The 27,943-nt window shown below is 42.6% G+C and overlaps 1 protein-coding gene across 1 annotated transcript; it reads left to right on the top strand.

The window, feature by feature from the left end:
- Positions 1-4,763: 4,763 nt before the first annotated feature.
- On the top strand, positions 4,764-26,672 carry LOC118209823. The gene is made up of 26 exons (XM_035385504.1): positions 4,764-4,910; positions 7,247-7,335; positions 8,403-8,607; positions 8,808-8,921; positions 9,134-9,181; positions 9,881-9,969; positions 11,743-11,947; positions 12,573-12,683; positions 12,888-12,932; positions 13,521-13,612; positions 14,493-14,685; positions 15,046-15,159; positions 16,070-16,102; positions 17,260-17,304; positions 17,406-17,494; positions 18,473-18,665; positions 19,464-19,577; positions 20,143-20,187; positions 21,979-22,070; positions 22,579-22,768; positions 23,016-23,129; positions 23,699-23,755; positions 23,880-23,909; positions 24,120-24,208; positions 25,448-25,613; positions 26,246-26,672. Exons 1-26 carry the CDS (start codon positions 4,866-4,868, stop codon positions 26,390-26,392), a joined length of 2,754 nt encoding a protein of 917 aa, XP_035241395.1. The 5' UTR covers positions 4,764-4,865; the 3' UTR covers positions 26,393-26,672.
- Positions 26,673-27,943: the final 1,271 nt, after the last annotated feature.

Below are 27,943 nucleotides of genomic sequence, written 5' to 3'. Positions count from 1 at the left end.
GGGCTCATAACTATCTATGCACTATCCATGCAAGGAAGGCATGTATTATGGTGGTCAGCCTCCTACCCTCTGGATTCTTCACCGAACTGAGATTTAACAATAGTGCTAAACCCGGGAACATATATTGAGGAATGATGGCACAAGATAGAGTCGAGTGTAACCACTCCCAAGTTCCACGTATAGTTAAACCCAAATTTTAAATTATCATTTAATATGGAGTCAGATTATCACGAGGGTAAAACCTAGTAACTGTTACGCTTTCTTGCTGTGGTCATGGATATATTTGATGTGTTGTTCCACGCATTTGTGAATATTCTGATGCTCCCATTGGAATATTGACAGTCCGGCGACAGATCAGATAAATCTCTGATGACAGCATAGCCCCGTTTGCGAACGGAGAGTAACCAGAATGCTACTGGTCCGTTTCAGGCCAGTCTTAAGCGGGATATGAAGCAGCGCCTTCATATCTGACCCGCGGCGACGGAACCAGTGCATTCTTAGGTATAATTGTGCCCTGTTCTTATGAACAGAGGAAAAATAACTAACATCTCCGGTTTTGAATCACACCAGCCAAGGGAAAACACGCGGTGCCTTCCCCTCCAGCTACAAACCCTCATTGGTCTAGCTGTGAGGTGTTTACAGGATCTTTTAGATAATCCATTTTCTCCACATCAAAGTAACGAGTAACAGACAGATATCGCACAAAAGTAGTGGAGTAAAAAGTAAGATATTTCGTTTGAAATGTAGTGGAGTGAAAGTAAAAAGTCTCCCAAAATGGAAACACTTGAGTAAAGTACAGATACTTGAAAAAGGTACTTAAGTACAGTAATGAAGTACATGTACTTCGTTACTGTCCACCACTGAAAAAAAGTACCTTCAACTTGCACTGCAAACTTACATGGTCTGTTATCTATCCCTCATGAACCACAATCGTTGCTGGAGAATGTTTTTAGTATTTTGAAGTTAACTTTATTAAATGTCAACTATTTAGCCGGCAAGTCACTTCTAATTCATAATTTTATCACAGAGCACAAACTTGATTTTATGTTTCAAACTGAAACTTGGTTAGACCAAAATAATAGTGCAGTAATTCTTGTTGAATCAGCCCCTAATAATGTCAAGTTTATGAAAGTAGGTAAGGAAGGAGGTGACTTTGTTTAGTAATGAGAACCAGCGCAAGCACCTAAATATTCTTCCTACTTTGTTTATGACTTCACAGAACTACTGTCTGTTATTTTCATAGACTTTGACTCTGTAGTCATTGCTGTCAATGTTAACATTCGTGTTGATAACCACAATGACATTAGTGCCAACAAACTGTTGTATTCTGGATAACTTTTTACTTTGTGAGCCCACCACAGTATGCTGCTATATGCTGGATTAATTATTTGTAAAGGTTTTGATATTTCTAAGACTGCTGTAACTGATGTTGCTCTTTCAGATCACTTCTGAAACTTTCACTTTCTTCATGTACAAAGAGAGACTTCATATCTACAATTTAAAATTGAGGCATGCAAGACAATCAATTTTTCCTGACCCCATCAACAAAAACATAAAAAATGTGCATGCTTTGTTTACCAATGTTGATAGGTTAAGAAACCCACCAATGTCAGTTGCCCTTGAACTTCTTTCCACTGAGGCGTACAATGACTCCTCCTTCACTGACAAGATTCAGAAAATTAGACAGGCTGTCCGCACCTCCATAACAAAAAATAAATGTTACCCTTAAATATGACCCTGCATAAAATTAATGTATTTACCATGAGAGACTTTAATCCCGTTGACTATGAAACCCTGGAGGAAATTGTTGTGCATACAAAATCTTCTACCTGTTGCCTCGATACTTTACCGGCAAGCTTCTTTAAGAATATTATTGATTACATTGCATCAGACTTATTGCATATAGTTAGCAGTTCTCTTATATCAGGCAATTTCCCAGAAGCATTTGAAACCACAGTTATTTTTTTTACAGTTACAGGCCAATATCAAACCTCCTGTTAAATAAAATAATTGAGAAAGCTGTTTTCATGCAACTCAACACTTTTTTGACCTCAAATATTCGATCCCACCATAACACTGAGATTTCTCTCATTAAGGTTTACATTTGCCTAAATACTGACCGTGTAAAAATCTCAAGTTTTATTGGATCTCAGTGCCGCGTTTGATATGGTCAACCATAACATATTGATAGCCTACTGGAAAAATGGGTTGGGCTTTCCAGCACAGTCCTAAATTGGTTTAAATTGTGCTTGCAAGATATAAACTACTTTGTGTCTATTGGTAACTACATATCTGAGCGAACAATGATGATATGTGGGGTTCCTGTGACGATTCATGGGCCACTCCTTTTTAAAATTTACATGGTCTCTCTAGCACAAATTATAAAAAACAACAGAATCACCTACCATAATTATACTGATGATACTCGGATCCATAGACTTTCTGAACAACTGAATTGGACTAATCAATAATTGGATGTGCCAGAATGTCTTCCAGCTATATGAAGACAAAACTGAAATTATTGTTTTTGGCGCCAAACAGGAAAGACTAAAAATCACCTTGAATCCTTTTCTCTGACGACTACAAATCAAGTCAAATCTAAGTTTAGTTATGGACTCGGACCTAAATGTTAATAGCCACGTGAAGACAATTGCTTAATCAACTTACTATCACCTTACAAACATAGCAAAAATGATGGCTTTGGAAAACTGTTACATAATGAGTATTGTACCTTATTGGACCTGTGTTTTTTAGTTGTGCAGTTGTACCAATGACCTTCAGCACTTACTGCATTTTTGTATTTGGATTAAAGCGTCTGCCAGATTAATGTAATGTAATGATATGCACTGCGCATACGTTATCAAAGATGCCCGTTTTGAGGGTTTCGTACATTGTGGTGGTCAGATTAATTTTCAGAAAAATTTGCATTGAATGTTGTCGGGAATCGCATTAAGACGTATTCGATTTCACGGTGTTTATGGTGCCGTGGCACTCTGAATTGTGCAGTGGTGCAGAACCACAGCTGGCTATGACCAGCGGAAACCCTGATGAAAAGCGTTGCGTTGTCTTTCAGACCTCGCAAAGAACACTTTTCTACACACAGGTGAATATTCTGCCATCATCAAGACAGTGGCACGTCACTGTGCCGATCACGGGATTACTTGATAATGTGGATTGGTGAGAGTAATGGATTGATAAATTACTCATTGGATATGTTCCTTCCTTTGCAGGCTGTAATGTCAGTTGTGTCATAACACAATTGCAGGTTGTGTCGTATCCCAGGTGGGTGCTACACATTGGTGGTGGGTGATGTGAGTTCCCACTCATCACTGTGAGCACTTTTCAGAAAAGTGCTATGTAAATGCAATGATTCATTCATTCATTCATAACAAAGGGATGTCATTATTCGGAATGGACATGGCACTTTGTGACAGATATTGTGTCGTGGTAATGACTCTCTCATTTCCATGTTATGAGGAACACTGTCAAATTAAGTGTTACCCAAATGTAACACTATTTGACGGTGCTTACCCAAAAAGTGTTACCCAAATGTTATTTTAAAAACTGCAGTATCTGGTAACTGGTGATAAAGCACACATATTTGTTTAAGCCCATTAAACATGCAGGTCGTGAAAATCCTTCAGGACAAACTGACTGCGCAGATATAAATGATTCTGTAGACAGCTGCTATTTGACAGGCAAAATCTGTCATATTTGCATGAACTGTTCTGTATTGTAATTGTCTATAGGTAAATCTAACAGCAGTGAGCATAATTTTGAGACTAAGCAGGGTTGAGGCACAGAGACATAAAAAAATAACTTGCTGAATATAATGCACTATCCACTGAAATGAACACCAGTCACATTAAACACTGCTTGAGTTGTTAGCTGTGCTCTGCTTACTTTGTACTGTACATGCATTTGTTTAGAAACACGTTCAGAATATTTTAATTTCCATATTTCAACATATGACTGATATGCTCACCTGTCTAGGGGTTATAACTGCGCTTCTGAAAGCAGCTGCAAGTTTTGAGGCATTCTGCTATGCTAACTATGCCACTATAACAGCCATTAGCTAGAACCCCAATAAAAATATGCTCGACATTATTAGCAAAGGCTATCAGTTGTCGATTATGACCAATGTGAATATAACAAGATCAAAAATATGCCAAAGGCAAAGTTGGGGTGGAAATGAAAAAAAACAAATATTACATTTTACATTATATTACATTATAGGCATTTAGCAGACGCTCTTATCCAGAGCGACGTACAACAAGTGCATAGGTTTCATGATGTAGAGGCGCAAAAGAAACACTAGAGTGAAGTAAGGATCGTAGTGCCAGAAGTGACCACATCGATCAGGACTCCAACCCTGTAGAGTAAGCTTGTTCAGCAAGCAAGAATCCTACCAAGTACAAACTAGCACTGGAATCACACCTAATCATACAAAAACAATCGTGCCAGAAGTATTGAAATATTGCAAATAGTAATATTTACATATCCAGGAGGAAAATGTTGTCTGGTTCCCCTTCCAACTCAAAATGTTTTGCAGGTCTTTTCAGTGTCACCTCCCCGCTGATGGTGTCACCCCGTGCGCTTCACACCCCCCGTACCCCCCTAGTGACGCCTCTGACTTCACATGTTTTTGCCTGTTCACTTCCTCTGTATGCTCATGGGACAAATGCAAATCCCTTGCTTGCTAACAGCCCAGAGAAAAACCACCCTACCCCTAGAACATTCCCCAGGTCCACCCACCGGGAGCAGAAGGCTATATAAGATGAGGTGTCCAGGTATACTCTCCCAATCTACCAGCAAGTCTGGTACCTGATTTTCATTGACGGTCTCCCACTGTTCAAGCCATCATCATGCGTTTCCAACCTCCTCCAGGCTACCAGCCCATCTACAACCCCGTGAGTAGATTTACTACCTCTGCTTTTCTACCTGTTCTGTCTCTCTCTGCCTTCTTTCATGTGTCTCTTCCTGTTAGGCATATTTACAGTCCTGGGCCATATACATACACAGCATTTCCAAAAGTATGTGGACACCTGAACATCACACCCTTATGTGCTTGTTGAACATCTCATTCCAAAACCATGGGCATTAATACAGTTGTTGGACCCCACTTTACTGCTGTAACATCCTCCGCTCTTTTGGGAAAGCTTTCCAGTAGATTTTGGAACATGGCTGCAGGGATTTGTTTACATTCAGCCACAAGAGCATTAGTGAGGTTGGGCACTGATGTTGGGTGCAAGGCCTGGTTCACAGTCAGCATTCCATTTCATCCTAAAGGTTTTTAATTGGGTGGAGGTCAGAGCTCTGTGCAGGGCAGCCAAGGTCTTCCCTACCAAAATCAGCAAACCATTTATGGACTTTATGCATGAGAGTATTGTCATGCTGACACAGAAAAAGGCCTTCCCCAAACTCTTGTCACAAAGTTGGAAGCGCACAATTCTCTAGAATGTCATTGTATGCTTTAGTATAAAGAGTTCCCTTCACTGGAACTAAGGGACCTAGCCCAAACAATGAAAAACAGCCCTAGACCATTATTCCTCCTCCACCAAACTGTCTCAATACAGTTGTCACTATTCAGGCTAGTACAGTTGTCACTATTCAGGCTAGTACAGTTGTCACTATTCAGGCTAGTACAGTTGTCACTATGCATTCGGCCGAACACAGAATTCATCCCTCAGTCTGCCAGACGGTGAAGTGTGATTCCTCAGTCCAGAGAACGTGTTTCCACTGCTCCAGAGTCCAATGGTGCTGTGCTTTACATCACTTCAGCTGACGCTTGGCAGTATGCATTGTGACCTCAGGCTTGTGTATGACTACTTGGCCATGGAAACCCATTTCACAAAGCTCTTGCGCTGAAATTGTTTCCAGATGTAGGTTGGGAACTCTGCAGTGAGTGTTGAAACCGGAGGACAGACGATTTTTACACGCCACACACTTCAGCACTTGGCGGTCTCATTCTGTGAGCTTGTGTGGCCTACCGCTTCACGGCTGTGCTGTTGTTGCTCCTATATGTTCACTTTTCACTTTACAATAACGGCAAGCTCTAGCAGGGCTTAAATTTGACAAACTGACTTGTTTGAAAGATGGCATCCTATGACAGTGCCACATTGAAAGTCACTGAGCTCCTCAGTTCTACTCATTCTACTACCGATGTTAGTCAATTTAAATTCAATTTTATGCTCCTGTAGGTAATGGGTGTGGCTGAAATAGCCGAAAAACCACTAATTAGAAGGGGCATCTACATACTTTTGGAAATGTAGTGTATTTGAAACACCAGTAAATCTGCAGATTACAGAAATTTAATAATCCAAAATATTCGTTGAGAGTTATCAGGGATTTGCAGATTAGTTTTCAGACTTAAATAGCATCTAAAAAGTTGGCTATTATATAAATGCTGTACATAATTGACCCAGTAAGTGTGATTAATAACAGCTGCTCTCTGTTTAGCATCAGTTCCAGCACTAGCAGTGGACAAGATTTTGCATACAAGACCATGCACCAATCTTAACCCTTTAGTTTGACTGAAAATGTATATCAACAAAAGACCAGACTCAAATTAAGCATTATTCATATGCGCCCTGTACTTTTGCTCTATGCCTCTCTCTCTCTCTCTCTCTCTCTCTCTCTCTCTCTCTCTAACAGCAGTGAGCATAATTTTGAGACTGAGCAGGGTTGAGGCACAGACACATAAAAAAATGACTTGCTGAATATAACACACTATCCACCTAAATGAACACCAGTCAAATTAAACACTGCTTGAGGTGTTAGCTGTGCTCTGCTTACTTTGTACTGTACATGCATTTGTTTAGAAACACGTTAAGAATATTTTAATTTCCATATTTCAACATATGACTGATATGCTAACCTGTCTAGGGGTTATAACTGTGCTTCTGAAAGCAGCTGCAATTTTTTAGGCATTCTGTTGGATCTGAGCACATAAGATGACCACTAGCATCTCAGTCCTTCCATCTGTATTCTGTTGCAATAGACACAACCTTGGTGCATGTGATCTGCAAGTTCTGCTAGTTTTTGTTTTTGACTTAAAACAGTCAACCTATTAGACAAAATTAACCAGGAGAAGAAGATAAACATGTGTTCAATCACTTTAATTGATTAATTAATTGCTGGTTGATAGTTAAAACCCAGCAGACTCCAGAGCTCTCCAGCACCAGGGTTATGAACCACTGCAACAGGTAAGGTGGTTTTCATTAATCCCAATATTTGTGTTGTGCAGCTTGTCCCATATTCAGGGCCCATCTACGGTGGTTTGAAGCTGGGGATGTCTCTGTACATCCAGGGAACAGTTGGCAATATCGCCAATCGGTAAGGAGCCACTGCTGGCTATGGAGGGTACTGCAGTGAATGGGCCACAGACACTATTTAATGGTGCAAGAATGAACGAGGCTTCATGGAGCTATTGTATGCTCTCAGTGACTCCCTGATTTCAGCCATTCATTTTGTTCTCCCATGGGGAGTAATATCCTTTTATTGGCTACAACTAGTGATTGACCGCACACTATAGCTCTGTCCTACACAATTCACAAAACTTCACTCTCCCATCTCGCTAGTACAGTTTTCCTGCTTAGTGACTATGTGGTTAGGATTTAACAGCATCTGAGGACATTAACATTAGCATACAATTAAACTGATGGTCGTAAAAAAGCTCACAGATGTTGTGCAGTAATTGTCTCCAATCAATGTTTGCTCATCAGTCATATTTGCTCTGTGGAGTGGTCTTTCTGGGGTTAGGAATTACATGGCGAGGTATTGGGAGACGGAAACATCTCTAAAAGAATGCTATGTCATAGGCTAATGGGGAGCCCCTCACTTGGATTTTGTGTGACTGGTGTGTGTGCGATAACTGTAGTACAAAACAAGCGATGCATGTTACCATATAAAACAATGCTCTAGTTCAGGCAGTTCTGTTGAAGCCATGTGGCAACATTATCCATCGCGACAGAAATACAACATACTGCTGTAAAGATTTATGAAACCGTGACTCGTGGAAAGTGAATGGAGCTCTTCTGAAAATGGCTGTGCAGTGGGATTATCGTGTTTTTTCTCTCTCATTAATCCAAGCCAATGGGAGGACAGGGCTTTAGAGGATCCTCTATGGTGCATTGGAGGAACTATGGCAACACAAAAAAACACTTTGTTGACAGTGTTCAGTTCCTGTATGTGCTGTATGCTTCCTTCCACCCATCTGACTATTTTTTTTAGGGACAAAAGAGTATAACAGGGTGCATTAGTGTAAAGGATGGGCCTCTGATCAGTGTCCTGGAGGGTGATAGTGTCACACAATTAACCAATTTTTCATACACTTTTACCTGTGATACTTTTAAACATATTTTATTTATTTATTTTTTTGCTCTGACAACCCACCTCCACAGTTTCGACATCAACCTGCTGACTGGGCCACCAGGAACGACTGACTACGTCTTACACTTCAACCCCCGGTTGAGGCACGGAAACGTGGTGGTGATGAACACCACGAAGGATGGCTCTTGGCAATCCGAGGAGAGGCCCAGTGAGATGCCCTTCCGTGAGGGGGAGAGCTTTCAGCTGCTCATTACCGTCGTCTCAGAGGGCTACCAGGTCAGGACTGGAACTGTGCGCTTGGATATGTTTGCTTTGTGTGTGTGCGTGTTTGTATTTGCTTGTGTGTGTGTACTATGTGCATACATGTCATGCCTACTTACTGCTGAGGAATATAATTTTATTTTCCAGATTTGGGTGTGATATTCAAATCACAGATTGAATGTTTTCAACCCTGCCTTCCTCTCTGTTTCTTGCAGATCAAAGTAAACGGTAGTGACTTTTACCTGTTCAAGCACCGTCTGCCTGTGGAGCGAGTGAGTGCCCTATCCATTGGTGGAGAAGTCTCTGTGCACATGATCAACATCATCGGGGTGAGGAGCAGCAAAAGTTCAACATTTAAATTCTGGCGTTTAAGACAATGAAAAGGTCCTCTAATCGAGTGTCTTGAACAGTGCACATTTTTACATTTATGCATGTGTTTGTGCATATTGCATTTGGATTAAGACACTTGTCGATATTAATGGATTTGTAGGTGCATTGTTTTGTGTTCCCCCAGCCAACACTAATTGAGTTTGTGTTTCAGGGAGGAATTGGGCACATCCTGGGATATCCAGGTCTAGGACAGGCGGTGGTAAGTGTGAATACAATTTTCTCTCACAACACACAGAAAAGCACAAATGCAGACACACACAAACACACACGCCTACGCAAACCAATTTGACCAATATGACTTCACACATTCTCTCTCTCTCTCTCTCTCTCTCTCTCACACACACATGCTCGCACACACACACGCCAAGACAAGCCATCTTACATGCACAGACACACTGACTATGTTACTATATTACTCACACCCTCCGTCTGCATTCTGTTGCAATAGACCAATGGATGCACAAGCCTGGACCTTGTGAGCCACAAGTTGTACTGGTTTATGTTTTTGATATACAGTCTTTTAGACCCAATAAACCACCATTCTTGGCAGATTAACTACATGATCTAGCTGCTTTCATTGATTGGTCAGTGAAATCCTGATGAACAGTGAAACCCATTAGACCCTACAGCTCTCCCGTACCAGCCTTATGAACCACTGCTACAGACAAACTGCTCTGTATTAGGTTAGGTGCACTCCTGCAGTTGCCCTTGACCAAGGCACTGGCCTCAGAGCTGGAGCTGGTCCCCGGGCACCGCACTGTGGCTGCCCACTGCTCCTAAGTAACTTGGATGGGTCAAATGCAGAGGAAAAATTAGCCCACAGGGTTCAATAAAAGTATATCTTATCTTTTATCTCATCTTATCTTATTTTATTAATCCCAGTGTCTGTGTTGTGCAGGCCATCCCTTACGTGGCACCCATATATGGTGGTTTGAGGCCAGGGATGTCTGTGCACATTTCGGGAGTGATTCCCTGTGACGTCACCAGGTGAGGAACTCTTATGTTCTATCAACAGGTGAGGTCATGGAGGGTACTGAAGGGAATGGGACTGATGTACTGTTTATTGGTGGAAGAATGAATGAGGCTTTGTGGAACCTAAAAAAATGGACAGAACTTCTGTATGCTCTGAGTGACTCTCTGATTTTCCCAAATCATTTTGTCCCGCTGTGGGGAACAAAATCCTTTCACTGCTAGAAACATGATTGACAGCTCACTATAGATGCATAATTATAATTACAGGCATTTATCAAATGCTCTCATGCAGTAATTTTTTTTTTATTCAGATGGATACATACTGAAGCAATTCAGATTAAGTACCTTGCTCAAGGGTACAGCGGCAGTGTCCAGCCTGAGAATTGACCCTGGAAGCCTTCTGTTTTTAGTGCACAGCTGTGTATTACGATGGGTTTCCATAGTACCGTACTAGCACAGGGTTAGCTGCTCATTATGTTCAGGAAAGTCCTGATTGCAGAGGCAAGCAATTATCAATTAATGGATGTTTCTACTGCCAGGGTTTTCGTAGCCGGTGTTTCGGGAAGCTGATGTAGTGAAAATGTAGTTTGCTAAGCTACCAATAACTCGACATTGGAAATAGATGAGCTACAGCAAAACGACTCTGTTAGCTAAGCTAAAGCTACTTTTAAAAAACTAGGCCTAGTTAACTACATTGGAGCTACTTCATGAAGAAAAACATTAATTAGGTCACCTATGGGCCATGCCAGACCAGGTTAATGTTATTGTTTTTAACCCTCTTTAACCCCTTCATGCAAGGCCCCCTAGTGGCCAGGGTGTCGGTATGCTGAGATTACTCAGCTCAGACATTGAGTGCTCCTGCAACCAAATTATCAATGAAAACAACAAACTCGAATATCAACAAGCATGACACGATGGACAATAGCATCTGTCTGGATGTTCATGAAAATATTATTTCACCACCAAAGATTTGTATCGCGTCATGGCAGTAAGATAAAGCCAACAACAGCCTGAAGGTATGCCAATACAGCAGTGAAAAAATGCTGCTCAGTGAATAGCAAAATAAAAGAGGAACTCTTGTGTAATTATACAATGCCATTCTGCTAAACTAATATCTGCAATTAAAAATGGAATAGATATCCAATCTTACCATTGGATACATTTTTTTACATGTAAAAACTCCCTTTCATGTTTCAGTGGTCATTTATAGTCTTGAACAATCCATTTGGGAAATAAACACGCAGAAAGAAAGCAGGCTAGGCATTTACAGCAGCCACGCACAAAACCCCACTTGTTTTTTTCCTTCTGGTTTGATTAATAACTCTTTTTATACAGTAGAGAGCAGTACAAGTTTTCCAACCGTGTATCACATGCCTGATTTTAACTTTATTCAGAGAAATGAGAGCCTCCCAACAGCTTGAACTGTTGCTGCGTCACAGTATTGCGCAATAAACCCGTAACATTATGCGGTGATGTAGAAGCACTCGCGGAGGTGTAATTGCTTTTTTTTCTTCATGCGACGATGCGGCACTTAGTAAATTTGGTGCTTGGTAAATTTGGCCCCTTGTCTCTTTGGTCCTCGCCTGACCCAGAAAGCAATTGAGGTCCGCCATCTTTATGGACATTCTGCCCTCGCGTCCTTCCCTCGCAACCTTACCTTGCGTCCTCTGTTGGGTGGAGCTAAGGAAGCAAGGAAATGATGCAAGGAGGTAAAATGAGCGATTCGAATGAGCCCTTGGTAACCCTGAGAAACCAGCAATAAAACATTGTCTCTATCGCCCCCTGCAGGTTCCACGTCAGCCTGCAGACTTCGGAGGCGAAATGCGGTGACAAAGCCTTGTACATCAACCCCCGGTTCAGACCGGCTGAGCTTGTGGTTTTCAGCACCTTCAAGAATGGCATATTCGAGGGTCAGGAGAAGGTCACTGATAAGCCCTTCACTCTGGGGGGGGGATTTCAGCTGGTCATCGTTGTCACCAAAGAGTGCTACCAGGTCAGAAGGACAAGAAATTGTGTGTGCATTTGTGTGTGTGTGTGTGTGTTTGTGTTTGTGTGTGTGTGTTTCCTGTACATATATGTTATGCCTGCTTATTGCGAAGGAAAATTTAAGGTTTTGAATTTTGTCACATGAAGCAAAACAGGTTTATCTGCGCAAACCTGTAACCTGAATGTTAATTTACAGTTTTGCATATATGCGGGTTGACTGGTGTACCGAAACCCGGTGTCATCATTGGGGGTGACATTAGCTCAGAAGCTAGAGCAGTCACCTGGCAACTGAAAGGCTGTCGATCCCTGGTCTTCTGAGTGTGTCACAGGGGAAGTGATGATGAAACCAGACCATTCAGCCCACCTCGGCACATCATTTTATTATTTTTTTTTTTCCCCAGTTGATTTGGTCTTTCATCCTCTATTGTTGCCTCATGGGTCGGACTGCCAGCTGAGCTTCTGGTGGTTCCTGTGTGAAAACATTTCTATGGAATTTTTCTCCCCACTTGGATAATCTCATGGCCGCTGGCCGTTGATATCCACTTGACGGACTTGAATATCTTCAAAGGAAAAAAAGGTGTTAACAGAAATTTTGAACTTTTTTTTTTTTTGGCTGTTTCCGGCTCCTGCAGGTGCACATAAACGATCACGCCTACACGTTCAATCATCGCATCCCGTTGACGAGCGTGCTGGCCCTGGGGATCGGTGGGGACGTGTTTGTGGAGTCCGTCAACATCATGGGGGTGAGGAGGAGCCACGTGCATTCTGTCTTTAAATTTGTGCCTTTAGCAGATCCTCTTATGAAGTGTTTAAAACAGCATGCATTTTTACATTTAAGCATGTTGATTTGCATTTGGGTAGTTAGTCGGTAGATATGATTGGATCTGGAGGAGCATTGTATTGTTATCCACAACTCACCCCTAACATTAGTTTTTATTTTATTTTAGGGAGAACAAGGAGCAATGATACGGCCAGGTCCAGGATATGTTGGGGTTAGTGCGAACACTCTGGCATCTTACCACACACACACACCCACACACACACACACACACACACACACACCCACACACACACACACACACACACACACACCCACACGCACGCTCACGCTTCACCAGGGCTGTCCAGTTGTATCGAAAAAGGGCCAAAGTGGATGCATGTTTTTGGTTTTATCCCAGCACAAAGACACCCAATTCTGCTTATCAAGGTTGATTGAAGACCATGGTTAGTTAGTTAGTTGAGTTAGGTGTTGTTGCACTGGGTGAAAACAAAAACCTGGCAACACACATCAGTCCCTTTCAGGTAAAACTGGACACCCCTGTTCTAGACAAAAAGATTTGCAGACCTGATCCCTGAACTGCAAGTTGTGCTGGTTTTTGTTCTTGCCTAAATATTATGCACCCTTTTAGACCAAATAAACCAGGTGAGTTAAGTTAGCTATAACAGCCTTATTTAATTTGTCTCTTGCATGCTGATTGACAGTGAAATCCAGCAGACCCTATAGCTCTCCAGCACCAGGGTTATGAATCACTACGACTCACAAACTGCTCTGTGTGAATCCCAGTGTTTGTGTTGTGCAGGCTGGCTCATATACGCAGTCCATCCCTGGTGGTTTGAAGGCGGGAATGTCTCTGTACTTGCGGGGAACCATTCCCTCTGAAGACATCAACAGGTGAGGAACTGGCTGTGGTGGGTACTGCAGGAAATGGTATCGAGACGCAGTTGGTGGCAATCGTTGAAACTAGTTAGTGATTGACAGTTCACAATAGCTCCACCAATTATGCAATTCATGAAAGCTCACTCCTTCATTGCGAATCAGGGAATTAACTCTGCACTGAGAGGAATTGGCAGAGGTTGATCTGGGCGGCACGGTGGTGCAGTGGGTAGCACTGTCGCCTCACAGCAAGAAGGTTGTGGGAAACTTGGCTTGGGGCCTTTCTGTGTGGAGTCTGCATGTCCTCCCCATGTCCATGTGGGTTTCCTCTGGGTATTCCGGTTTCCTCCCACAGTCCAAAGACATGCAGGTACTCTAAATTGCCCATAGTGTGTGACTGAATGGTGTGTGGCGGCCTGTCCAGGGTGTAATCCTGCCGCTCGCCCAATGCACGCTGGGATAGGCTCCAGCACCCCCCGCGACCCTGCTCAGAATAAGCGGGTATAGATAATGGATGGATGGATGGATGGATGAAATATCTCTAAAAGTATGCTGATTCATAGGCTAATGGGGAGCCTCTGGGCTAAGATTGTTTGTGACTGATGTGTGTATGTGTTTGTTGTCCATAAATAACTAATGCTAAGCAAGTTTCCCCTGGAAGGCAGTGCAGTGTAGTGGCTGGTCTTATTGTAGCATGGTAGCAACAGTACGTTTCATGGTGGGAAAGATACTCTGCCATGAAGATTTCAGTCAAACTCAAAAACTCCTGTTACCAACCAGAACCTCCTGTAGTCCAGAAACAGAGAAGGCTGTGAAGGACTGAGGAGTATTGTCAGAGCTGAGTATCTTATCTGGTGACTCTAAAGAATCTGTGCTTGCTCTCTGTTGCCCTCCACAGTTTTCAAATAAACCTAGAGGGTGGGGGTGATGTTGCCATTCAAGTCAACCCCCAATTCAGCGGCTGGAGAGGTGTGGTGTTCAAGACCCGCGACAATGGCGAATGGCAAGCGGAGGAGAAGGTCAATGCGATGCCCTTCCGTAAGGGGGAGAGCTTTGAGCTGGTCTTCAATGTCACCTCAGAGGGCTACCAGGTCAGAAGAATAGGGTGTGTGTGTGCGTGTGTGTGCATGTGTGTGTGTGTGTGCGTGCATACGTGTGTTTGCGTGCACGTGCACACATGTTTGTGCGTGTGTGCGCACGAGCGTGTGTGTGTGCGTGTGTGTGCATGTGTGTGGGCGTGTGTGTGTATGCACGCACAAATGTTTATGTTTGTGTTTTTTGTGTGACATATTGTGTGCATGCATGTAATACCTACTTCCTGCACAGGAATATAACCTTATTTACTAAAGTAGAGCATGATATTCAGTTGACAGTTTGAATGTATTGCATGAAAAACATTTTTTTGACAGAAATGTAGAATTTCAGGCTTTGTTGACCTCTGGTTCCTGCAGGTGAACGTTGATGGTCGTGAGCTCCACATGTACAAGCACCGTGTACCACTGGAGCAGGTGACTGACCTGGTCATTGGTGGGGAAGTCTCTGTGCAGAGCATCAGCATCATCCCGGTGATTATTATTATTATTATTATTATTATTATTATTATTATTATTGTTGTTGTTAGTATTATTGTTATTGTTATTTGTTATCTCCTCTCCTTAAAGGCATATCATTCAGGATTTTCACTTTGAAAATATTATTAAACAACCATGCTCAGTCAATATTACTCTGGCAATCTGTTTCTGTGCACTCTCTACCCAGTCCTTGCTTGTCTGCCCATTTGTTATCTCAATGGAAGCACATTTTCAACACAGTTGAATTAGATGTTGTTGCACTGGTGATACGCCATGGACGTTATTAGCTCTGTCTATAAGCCATTTTATTAAAACTAGCTAGATATAGGCTTGCTGTTAAAAGTATTGATCGAATTTAAATGAAATAATTTAGGAAACATTGGGTGGCATTTCTTTGTAATAGACCTTGTTTAATTTGTATGAGGTAAGACAGCCAATAATTTAAATGAATGGCTCATAGGCAGTGCATCGTATGCGTGAGTAACTTGCCGTTTTTGTACTTACAATACATATATATATATATATATATCGGCTAAAAGTATTAGGTCACCGGTGTGTGTGTGTGTTCTTTTTGCAGATGCACACACATTCTCTCTCTCTCCCTGTCATTTTCCCATACACGCAAACACATGCAGAAAGGCACACATGCACATCTGCACTATGGAATGTGTTGTATTATGCTTTTTCAATGTTTTTAGAGTAAAATAGGAATATTTGAGTTTCATGAATGGTATATGTAAATAACATTCAGCCCGATACTAATAACGCTGGTCATTTCCTGTGTCTTGCACAGCACACGTTTTTACATTACATTCTTTTTACTTGCAATCAGACAGTTTTAGATATGTTTGAATTAACAGGTGCAATTTTTTTTTGTGTTCCCCACGCACCCCTAACATTTCAGGATGAAGAAGACAAACTGGAGATTCCAGAATATGTGAGTGTTATTGTGAACACCCCGGCCTCTCACAAAACACAGGCGCACGCGCACGCACGCACACACACACACACACACACACACACACACACACACACACACACACACACACACATTCTACACCAGGGCTGCCCATTCTTATCTGGTCTGGAACAGTGATTGTCTGTTACCGCGTGACTGACCGGCTGATGTGTGTCTAGCACACTCCAGTCCAGCAGGTGGCGTAATGCACCTATGCTTCTTTGCAGACCGCCATCAAATGCAAGAAGCCTTCTGTTACTGCGCGCTTAAAAAAAAAAAAAGTGTCTCATCACAGATATTTTTTACCTGTTGACAAGGCAAAAAAATTGATGTGTAGACCTACCCAGAAGTCACAAACCTACAGGTGGCACAGTGGTATCCACTTTGGAAGCAGGTGGCTGCCTTGTAATCCCACATGGGATAGCAGTGATTTCGACTTTTTGGGTGCAATTCTTAAATCATCGTTTTGCTTAAATCAGCAAAGACATTCGGCTTAATAGAAGCTACCACTGAGGCATTGTCTTCTAATTTTTTGGAACATTAAATTTGTCAGAGAATCAATCGCTAAATTTATGTCTAGGTCTCATTGACTGAATGGAGAGGAAGTGTCTTTTGTAACCTCTGGGAAAACAAGAGTGCAGTACCATTTATGGCCAGAATGCATGCTTCAGGTTCTGGGAGAGATTGTTCCCCCTGGTCATACCGAGATTCCAGCTGAACTAGGCTTGCCTTGTTTTTTTTGTTTAAAAAAAAAATAATAATAATAATTTATACGTGAAATAGGAATATTACGGTTTTGGGAATACAGGTAAATGCAAAAGAAATTGGACAGTGACACATTTTCTGTTGTTTTGGCTCCGTCCTCCAGGACATTGGACAACAGGAAGTGCAGACTGCCAGCTTTAATTTGAGCCTGTTTACATCCACATCAGGCGATCTGTGCAGGAATTACAGCGCAATACTTTTGAATTTAAGCACGTAAATCACATTTAGCCCACACAAACAATAATGGTGGTCTTTTAATGTCTTACACGGCATGTATTTTTTACATTTTAGTCTTTGCATTTGCATTCAGACATTTGGTGAGGAGGTGCATTGTTTTGTGTTCCCCACCCCTAACTGGGTTTGTATTTCAGGACCAAGGACTCATACAGGAGTACCCAGCTCCAGGAGATGTGAGCGTGAGTGTGAATTTTCTGGTCTCTCAATGTACACACAGAGTTATGGGACCACTGCAACAGACAAACTGCTCTGTATGATTCCCCGTGTTCCTTCTGCACAGAGCTCCGCATATTCCCAGGCCATCGAAGGTGGTTTGGGGCCGGGAATGTCACTGTACTTTGAAGGAACGGTTCACAGTGACTCCGATAGGTGAGGAGCCCCTGCTGGCCATGGAGGGTACTGCAGGACATGGGGATGAGCCTCTATTTAGTGGTGGACAAATTACATTACATTACATTACATTACAGGCATTTAAGCAGACGCTCTTATCCAGAGCAACTTACACAACTTTTACATAGCATTTTACATTGTATCCATTTATACAGCTGGATATATACTTAAGCAATTTCGGTTAAGTACCTTGCTCAAGGGTACAACGGCAGTGTCCTACCCGGGAATCGAACCTGCGACCTTTCGGTTACAAGCCCAGTTCCTTACCCACTGTGTTACACTCCGTCCTTATTCCATTTATTGAACTAAAACAGGGTGCATCGGTTGTATTCTTTTTAGTGATTCCCTGATTCCCCCCATTTTAGTGATTCCCTGATTCCCCTCCAATCATTTTGTTTAGTGATTGACAGCTCACTATAGATCAATTTATTACATTACATTTACATTACATGTATTTGGCAGACTCTTTTATCCAAAGCAACGTACAAAAAGTGCATTTCATGGTCATAGACAACTGCTAAACACAGGTTCAGTAAGGTACAATACTTATTTTGTACAGCTATTTTGAGCCAAGAACACAGTTAAGTTCACACAGTGAACACTATTCAGACCTAACCTCTGCAAAGCCAACTAGGCAGAAGAATAAGCTACAGTATTAGGACAAATACAAATTACCAAAAAGTGCTGGGATGGGGCAACATGTAACAAGTGTCATGAAAAAGGGGGGGGGGGGTGGGATTTAGAGTGAAATATACAGCGTGGTGGTGGTTAGTCTAGGGCGTGGTGGTGGTTAGTCTATTATGCAATTCATGACACCTCACTGCCCCATCCTTAGTGTAGAGAATTAACTCTGTACTGACGGGCTTTGACAGTGGTTGAAGAATATAGGACTATTATAAGAGCTGAGTATCTTACGTGGTGTGCTAAGGTGTTCTTGCTCTCTGTCGCCCTCCACAGGTTCCACATAAACCTGGAGGGTGGGGGTGACATACTCCTTCACTTCAACCCTCGATTCAAGAACTGGAATGTGGTGGTGTTCAACAGCCTTGAGAATGGCGGATGGCAATCAGAAGAGAAGCCCTCTGGGATGCCCTTCCGTGAAGGGGAGGACTTTCAGCTGGTCTTCAATGTGACCACAGAGGGCTACCAGGTCAGAAGGACAAGAAGTGTGTGTGTGTGTGTGTGTGTGTGTAGTTTGCCTTGGAATAAGTTCAGAATAATGCTCACTGTGTGAACTGAACTGTGTTTTTGGCTATAAATAGCTGTACAAAATGAGTATTGTACCTTATTAAACCTGTGTTTTGTAGTTGTCCAATGACCATGATATGCACTTTTTTTATGTCGCTTTGGATAAAAGCGTCTGCTAAATAAATGTAATGTAATTTAAATGTAATATGTGTGTGTGTGTGTTGTTCCCATACCAAAATTTTGACTTCAGTAACAATACCAGCGTTGGTACCTTGGTATCACTAGCCAAATTCATAACACAGTAAATCCCTGATAACAAAGAATTTCACATGAAATAAAATCTTAACTTAATATATCCCTGTTCAGTGTCAGGGCCCCTGAGCGATCAAAAGTTTTCGCATATTCCCACACTTATGTGCGGGTCTGTAAGTAGAGGTGTATGCTGTGTGTACACACGGAATACCTCCTGTCGGCTGAGGGATATAATATCATTGACTACAGGCATTTGGCAGACGCTCTTATCCAGAGCGACGTACAACAAAGTTATACACTTTCTTGTACGTCGCTCTGGATAAGAGGGTCTGCCAAATGCCTGTAATGTAATGTAATGTAATGTAATGACTAAAATATGTCCTGATATTTGTTAGTGACAGATTGAATTGTAAGATGAAAGTAACAAGCGGAAGTTTTGAATTTGTAGCGACCTCTTCCTCTTCCTCTTCCTCTTCCTCTTCCTGATGCACTCCTCCGGTTCCCGCAGGTGATTGTTAACGGGTCAGTGTTGCACGTGTTCAAGCACCGCGTACCAGTGGACCGTGTGACCTCCGTGGTGGTTGCTGGGTGCGTCTCTGTGCACTCCATCATCATCAAGAAGGTGAGGAGGAGCCACATACATCCTACATTTAAATTTATTCGTATATAATATATACTGTGATAGATTGGCGGCCTGTCCAGGGTGTATTGTGCATTCCTGCCTCCAGCCCAATGCACGCTGGGATAGGCTCCTGCACCCCCCACGATCCTGCTCAGGATAAGTGGGTATAGATAATGGATGGATGGATATATATAGTACCGGTCAAAAATATTAGGCCATCAGTGTTTGTGTGTGTGTGTGTGTGTGTGTGTGTGTGTGTGTTCTTTTTGCAGATGCACACACCTTCTCTCTCCCCCTGTTGTTCTCACATACACACAAACACATGTAGGAGGGCACACATGCATGCCTGTACTATGGAATGTGCTGGAAGCATGATTTCTTTCAACATTCAAACAGGAGTCAAATAAGAGTACTGCGGTTCTCTGTATCGGTATGCGTAAATAAATATTAGCCAGATGCAAGCGCAATAATGCTTTGTACTTTTCATTCAGTCGTTTGTAGATATGATTGGGTGAGGAGGTGCATTGTTTTGTGTTCCCCACCCCTAACTGGGTTTGTGTTTCAGGAACAAGGACTCATACAGGAGTTTCCAGCTCCAGGAGATGTGAGCGTGAGTGTGAACACTGTGGCCTCTTACCCCCTGACCCCCCCTCCCCAATACAAACAAACACACACAAACCAGACCCGGGTCAAATAGATATTTAAAGTATTTTAATTACATTTAAATACTTATTTAGAAATTATTTGAAATTCAGCATGTACTAATACTAGGTGTTTCAATTATGAAATGTATTTGAAAATTTAAGGAGCATTTGCATGATTTTGCAATTACGTTATTATTAATATGTTTTGCAAAAACTTTCAAAATAATTAATTTTCTATTACAAAGGGTTTGATTTAATGGAATTATTTGAAAATACTTCCACAACATAAGGCCATTGGTGCAACATGTGCAATAGCAACAAGCTTTTGAAAGACTTGGAAAGCACTGGATATGCAGGACCCTATCAGCTCTGAAAGTTGTGTATTTTGTCCAATTAGAGGACTGTATTTTGATGGAAACGCATCAAGTGGCTGCTGACGGCCCCAGTCCAGTTGTACCGATTTCATTGTTAATTGGTAGTGAATATGCACGGCTGAATGATATTTTATCAGTGTCTAAACCTTACAAAATGTAAAATATGGAAGTGTACATATGGCCGTTGAAAACAGAAAAAAGAGGAAATACAGTAAAAGGCCACTAACTTTAAAAAGATTGCATGGGTACGAATAAACTGGCAAGTAGCTTACCAAGAAGTCTGAGTTAGAGTTAGAGGCAGCGTATGGGTTGTTTAAAATCATTGGGTGTTCTGGGTCTTTCAACATCAGACGCCCTCTTCCAGGCGACCCAGCCATGGTTGATCAGACCACGACCTGTGTTCAGGTGGAATTTGCTCCTCCCCATGGACCTCCTCTCCTGATGCAGAGCCATCTCGAGGCCTTCTTTGCTGCCTCTGTGATGTTCCTGATGGCTCTTCTCCTCCCCATTCCAGTGATGCCCAGTGCACTCAAGGCTTTGCAGAGCGATTGCCCCACAAAACCTCTAAAGCCAACCTCGATAGGCATACACTTAGCCCTCCAGCCCTGCTTACGGCAGTCAATGACAAGGTCTCCATACTTGGTCCTTTCCCTCTCACGGGCCTCCTCCAGGCGGTCCTCCCACGGCACTGTTAGCTCCAAAAGGATGATGTTTTTGGTCGCTTCTGACACCAGCAGGATGTCCGGCCTTAGGGTGGTTGTGGCAATGTGCCATGGAAACTTCAGCTGTTTCTCCAGGTCCACCGAAAGCTGCCCTTGCCCATAATCCAAATTCAACCCCTAGTAACCAAGTATTTGGTTTTCCATTAAAATAATTTAAGTAAATCAAATACAAAGTTTTTCATGTGTAAATGTATTTGAAAATACTTCTAATATGTATTTAAATACATTTTCAAATACAAATACGTATTTGTATTTGACCCAGGTCTGACACACACACACACGCACGCACACACACACTATTCACCAACATACAATTAGTTTAAGCAGATTGTGTTAGTTTGTTATTATGACTTATATGAAGTTCAGGCTACATTTAATGAGCAATTAATGTAGAAATCCTGGTAATTCCAAAGGTGTGTACAAACTTTTTCTTGCAACTTTATGTGCAAATAGTGATTCTTGTGAACAGGAAGGTGTGCTGGTTTTTGTATTTGTCTTAAGGTTGTCCACCTCGTTATGCGTTATGTATTTAACTGTGCAATCAGCTGCTTTAATTGATTAATTAAATCTGTTCAGCCCGGACTGACAGTGAAACCCAGAAGGCCCTGCAGGCCCTCCAGTGCCAGGGCTCTGTATGAATCCCAGTGTCTGTGTTGTGCAGAGTGACACATATGAGAAGCCCATCGAAGGTGGTTTGAAGCCGGGGATGTTGCTGTACATGCGGGGAACCGTTTCCGCCGACAATCCCAACAGGTGAGGGGCTGGTCGCGACGCGGTACTGCAGGGAACGGTATCAAGACGCGATTGGCGGTTTGGGAACTAGTTCGCGATTTTCAGTTCACTGTTGCTCCACCGATTATGCAATTTGTGAAAAACCTCACTGCTCCCTGCTCCATCCCCGGTGTAGGGAATTAACTCTGCACTGAGGGGGCATTGGCAGACGGTTGAAAACATCTTTAAACAAATGCTGGATCACAGGCCAATGGGGAGCCTCTGGGCTTCGAGTAGTTGTGACGGATGTGTGCGTGTGCTTGCGATGTGAAGCAGGAAGTGCAGCGGAGTGGAGTGTCCTGGTGGGAAAGAGACTCAGCTATGAAGATCTAAATCAAACCTCGACTTGCATTAAATGAATGGAGCTCTGCAGGAAAGGCGTGTGCACTGTGGGATTGGTGTGAGTGTTTATTTAATTAACACTCCCTGTCTGAGCCAATGAAAAAAATCTGTGATAGAGTGTTCTTGCTCTCTCTCTCGCCCTCCACAGGTTCCATATAAACCTGGTGGCTGGGGATGACCTTCCCCTTCACTTCAACCCTCGATTCCGTGGCTGGCAAATGGTGGTGTTCAACACCTACAAGAATGGATGGCAGTCAGAAGAGAGGCCCTCTGAGATGCCCTTCAGTGTGGGGGGGGCCTTTGACCTGATCTTCAACGTGACCTTAAAGGGCTACCAGGTTAGAAACACAAGAACTGTGTCTGTGTGTGTGTGTGTGTGTGTGTGTGTGTGTGTGTGTGTGTGTGTATTGTGTGCATACATCTACTGCCTCTTTACTGCAGATGAATATGATTTTATTTGCTAAAGTATGGCATGATATTGAATTGACAGATTGAAATGCTATGGGGGGATAAAATGGCTTAAACAAAAAGTTTTAATGAGTAGCGGCCTCTTTGACTCCTTGCCTTCCCCTCCGGTTCCTGCAGGTGATCGTTAACGGTTGCGTGCTTCACATGTACAAGCACCGCATCCCGGTCGACCGTGTGACCGCCCTGGCGATTGGTGGAGACGTCTCTGTTGAGTCCCTCGTCATAATCAGGGTGAGGAGGAGCCCCGTGCACGTCTACCACCCTCTCTCTCTCTCTCTCTCTCACTCTCTCTCACACACACACGTACTGTGGAATGCGTTGTAAGCATAATTTCGATTCAACCTTTTCTATTGGTATCTGTAAAGCATATTTAACCCATATAAACACAATAATGCCTTTATAATCAGATCCCAGGGTTCATAGAGCTGTCTTCTCTCCCCCTCTCACGTTCTCAACTTCTCGCTTCTTCTCAACCCCCGTGCAGGACTAGCTACCCTTCTGGAGGGATGGATGAAATTTCGGGGGATACAATGCTGTCATTTCTTTCACTCAAATTTAAAATTTGAATCTGAATTTGACTTTGAATCTGTCCGTCGTTTTCTGACCTTGGTTTACCTTCGTGAATGTGCGCTAGCTGCCTTGCCTGTGTGCGCAGCAGAGTGGGTGCTGTACTCTAACTGTGCTAGCCTGTGCAGAGTGTGCTCCCATCACTTGAGGAAGAGCCCTGTACATATCTAATACCTTCTCTCTCTCTCTCTCTCTCTCTCTCTCTCCCCACTCCACTCTGCTCCCCCTTCCAGGGCAGTGGGGTCAGTGAGGGAAGTGGAGGATCGGGGTACAATTGGAGATTCCTGCCGGTGAGTCACTGAGTGTGGCTGAGTGAAGGAGCGGGACAGTGACTGAATGATGAAATGACTGCTTTTTTATTTATTTTCGCACCATCTCATGAGAACTATCCTGTTTTTTTTTTCTACATTTCAGATGATGGGCACACAACCAATCTACAACCCAGTGAGTACTCAGTACTAAATGAATGTAATGTAATGAATGTGCAACTCTGTGTATGATGACAGAGCAGTGATTTATCCTGTTCTATTTACAGTAATTCTACATAACAACATTCATCTATGTTTGTGTTTGAGAAAGAGAAAATGAAATGAGGTAAAGAGAATGAGGTAACGAAGGAGTGTGAGTGTGACACGGTGTATATTTTGTGTTCAGCCCATTCCCTACACCAGGATGATCCCAGGAGGACTGACTCCAAAGAAGACCATTGCTTTAAGTGGCAGAGTGCTACCTGATGCCGACAGGTAACCTGTGTACCTCTCCTAACTTTCTCTTTCATTTTTATCTCGCCATTCCTTTCTTCCTCTCATCTCTACCACTCTCCCTCTCTGTACAGTAACTGCATCTCTCACATCACGCCATCTCACAACCTGTGGTTAAAAAAAGATTTTTTCTCTCCCCCACTTAGGCTGCTGTTGTTCACAACAGAGTTCATTCACCATTCCAGTACATTGTGTTTTAAATCAGTATTTGCCCTTGTCTAAGGTGCCTTGAAAATGTTACGTGTTTAATCTTTCCTACGCACACACACACACACACACACACACACCTGGGATCTTACAGGGGTTTGGTTTAATTGCAATGATGCCCAGGGGTGTAGCACAAAATTCTGGGCCCTGTACATAAGCAGTCTCTGTGGGCCCCCTTCCTCTCTTGATCCATGTCTCTCACGCATCATTCCAGGCTTTTCGAGGGCCCCCCCCCCCCATTCGGACCCTGGGTTGTCAGTCCCACTTCCCCCCCCCCCCCCCCCCCCCACTACAACGCCCCTGATGATGCCTAAAGTATTTGGTTATGAAAGCAGTGCACAAACTGCATCATTTCAAAATTAGATTCCAGACCATTCCAGCACCGATTGTGGTCGGTTTAGCTTAGTTTAGTTTATTTGACAGCAAAAGGCAATCACAAGATTACGTCTTAGCTTAAATGTCCAGGACAGCACAATTAAGTCACAGATTTATTTCTATTGTTCTCCTTAATATATTAGCAGCAAAATGGCACCGATACATATATCTCGGCAGTATCCAACAATGATTTTTAAAAAAACCATTAAGCTTCTAATAGGAAAACACTCTTGAATTTCTAGATTTATTTATTGTTGCCCAAATTACAGGAGGGTTTGAGTCGGTGAGGGGTCTGTGAGGGGTCCGCATATCATTGCTGTGTGGTCAATCACTTGCCTGTGGAGACATTCTAAAGCTGCATATGAAAGGTCTTCCTCCAACTCTACGCTATGCAAGCTTAACTGTAGTCTGAAGCGGGAAGCTGGTTGGTGACAGAGAATCGCAGATGTCTTCACTCTTCTGAACGAGCTGCATGTTCCTAATTTGTCTGGGAATTGGTGGACATGTCCATGGACATAGTGCTGAATTTTTTTTTTTTAAATCAATAAACCTAAGCTGTGCTACACCTTTTCTTTATACATTACAGTGTGTAATAAATAACACATTGTGTATGTGTGTGTGAATGTGTGTTTTCTACAGGTTTGCAATTAACTTCAATGTGAGCAGCAGTGGGGACCTCGCCTTCCATTTTAACCCGCGGATGAACGATGGGTCAGTGGTGCGGAACAGCTACCTGCATGGAAACTGGGGGAGTGAGGAAAGAGATGTCAAATTCAACCCCTTCCAGAGGGGGCGGTACTTTCAGGTGAGTGGACAGAACTAAGGCCATTCTCACTCAAACAGGAGTCTATATGTCTCGGTCCTAAGCGTGTCTGTGGTAGCCCAAAGCAAAGTGTGCCATTATATATACAGTATTTTCCTAATCACACCCCCCAAACACTTACTATTCCATTAAATGGGGTATATCCCCAGCATTTTAACCCTCCTGTTATGTTGCGGGTCAAATTGACCCTTTTTAAAGTTTGAAAATCTAGGAAAAATACTTAAAATTATTTTTTCAGTATGAAACTTCTTCTACTGGCCTTAATTAGTGTAATCAACATTTTAAATGAAAATGGTTCATTTCATGTATTTGCAAACCCCCCCTGTATGGGGATTGACCCGGGAACATTTTTGCTGTACCTAAAAAATGAACAGAACAGGAGGGTTAAGAGCACTTTTTGTCGAATGTATGAAACATTCCATGTAATGTACTGAAACGTATGTGCTTATTACCCCTCTGTATCTGTCCATCACCTGTGGCCACAGTACTGCAGCGTGTACCCAGGTTCAGCACATATGTCTGTTTTACTGAACTCTCTCTCTATTTCTCTCATTTTCTCTTGTTTTTTCTCTTTGTTTCACTCTCCCCCCCCCCCCCCCCCCCCCCCCCCCCAGATCTTGATTCGCTGTGGGAAGCAGCAGTTTATGGTCTTTGTGAACGGGAAGCACATGTTCAACTATTACCACCGGTTCCAGCCGTTCACTAAGATCGACACCCTGCACATCAGTGGGGACGTGCAGCTGTTCCACATGCTTATGTGAGGCTTGCTGTTCTGATGTCACTGCTCCTGATACCCTGCTCTGATGTCACTGCCCTGATCCCCTGACCTGATGGCACTGCTCTGATGTCACTGTTATGATGTCACTGCTGTGATCCCTTGCTTTGAAGCCCCCTCTTATCCCAGCTTTTAAGTGCTGCACGCCTGCTCCAGAGTCTTCAGCTCCCATCCTCATTCCTCTGCCTTCCTCTCATTAAGGCTGTTTGTTTACTGGTGCTAGGAGCTGCGTTTCACAAAGTCAGTTAATAAACACTATCACGCATTCTAAAGACTGCCTCATTTTTCATAGTATTTCAGAGTGTTTCATAGTATCCATGGCAGTAACCATCAAAAAGACACTGGGTTCATGATGTTGATTTTTTTTTTTCTTTCAGTACACCATCAATTACGTTCATAACAGGGAAATGTCCAAAAGATGTGGCTCACAGTTGTGTGTTTTAGAGTGAGCTGGTAGCTTGTGTGCGTGCCACAGAACACACGTAGAATCAGCTCAGTGGTGCATGTGCCCTGTGTCTGCGTGTTCCAGGACAGGCTGATTTCATCCCGCTCACGTGCAATTCCTGGTTAGCACTTGGTCTTCACGGTTATCTCACGGAACACTGACAAAGCTAGAAAGGTAGTTTAGTGACTAGGAATTGGAAGCATTGTTACTTTGGTCCAGCATGCAAGCTTTTGATAAACTTTTTTATTACTACTTTTGTTGTTTTCACCCACGTAGCGCAAAATGGAACATCCCACTGATTAAAAAAATAACCGTGGAAAAAAATGTTCTTGTCCTGTGTACAGAAAATGTCATACAATCATACAATCAGTATACACATTACCTTGCCCCTCCTCATCTGAATATTATAATGTTAGTTCACTGACATCAGGCCACAGATTCCACCAAGCACTGCTCTGAACTAGACCAAGTAATCGATCACAAAAGATTACCCAATCAGTGCATAGGTCCAGCCCCACTGATTTTGATTGACAGGAAGTCTTACCATTTTGAAAAGGATCAATTTGAAATGAGAACGGGAAATCGGAAATAAAAACACCATTCGGAAATATGTCCTTCGGAAAAAGTGTCATTATGAAATGAAAAAAAGCAAATCAGAAATACTACGTTATTATGAAATTAAATATAATCATGTTATTGTGAAAATGACAATTATGAGGTGGCAATTATTTCAATATAAAATTAAGTATTAAATTATTTACCTATAAATTTATTTATATAATTCCATATTAATTAAATTATTTCTTTCATTTTGGCACGTTTAGTCCTCCATATTTATTAATTTATTTATTTTTGAACTGAGTGGAAAATATGCGAATCAGGTTTGTAACAGCTGACCAAGATAGCCTACAGTGCAGGCGTGCAATCGGTCTATGTTGCCATTAGAGACCGTGTTTTGTTTTTTTTTGCCATTGTATCCAGGCCTATATAAGATCCACATGACCAGGGGGCATGACGGTGCGTGCTAGGCTGTTCACCCAACGCCCCCACCAAGAAGGCCCATGCAGCACGCAGTGCAGTTGTTGGGTAACC

This window comes from Anguilla anguilla, chromosome 12, assembly GCF_013347855.1.
Source record: "Anguilla anguilla isolate fAngAng1 chromosome 12, fAngAng1.pri, whole genome shotgun sequence".
Classification (NCBI taxonomy): Eukaryota; Metazoa; Chordata; class Actinopteri; order Anguilliformes; family Anguillidae; genus Anguilla; species Anguilla anguilla.
Note: the sequence above shows the minus strand (reverse complement) of the source record. Positions and strands in the feature narration are given on the sequence as shown.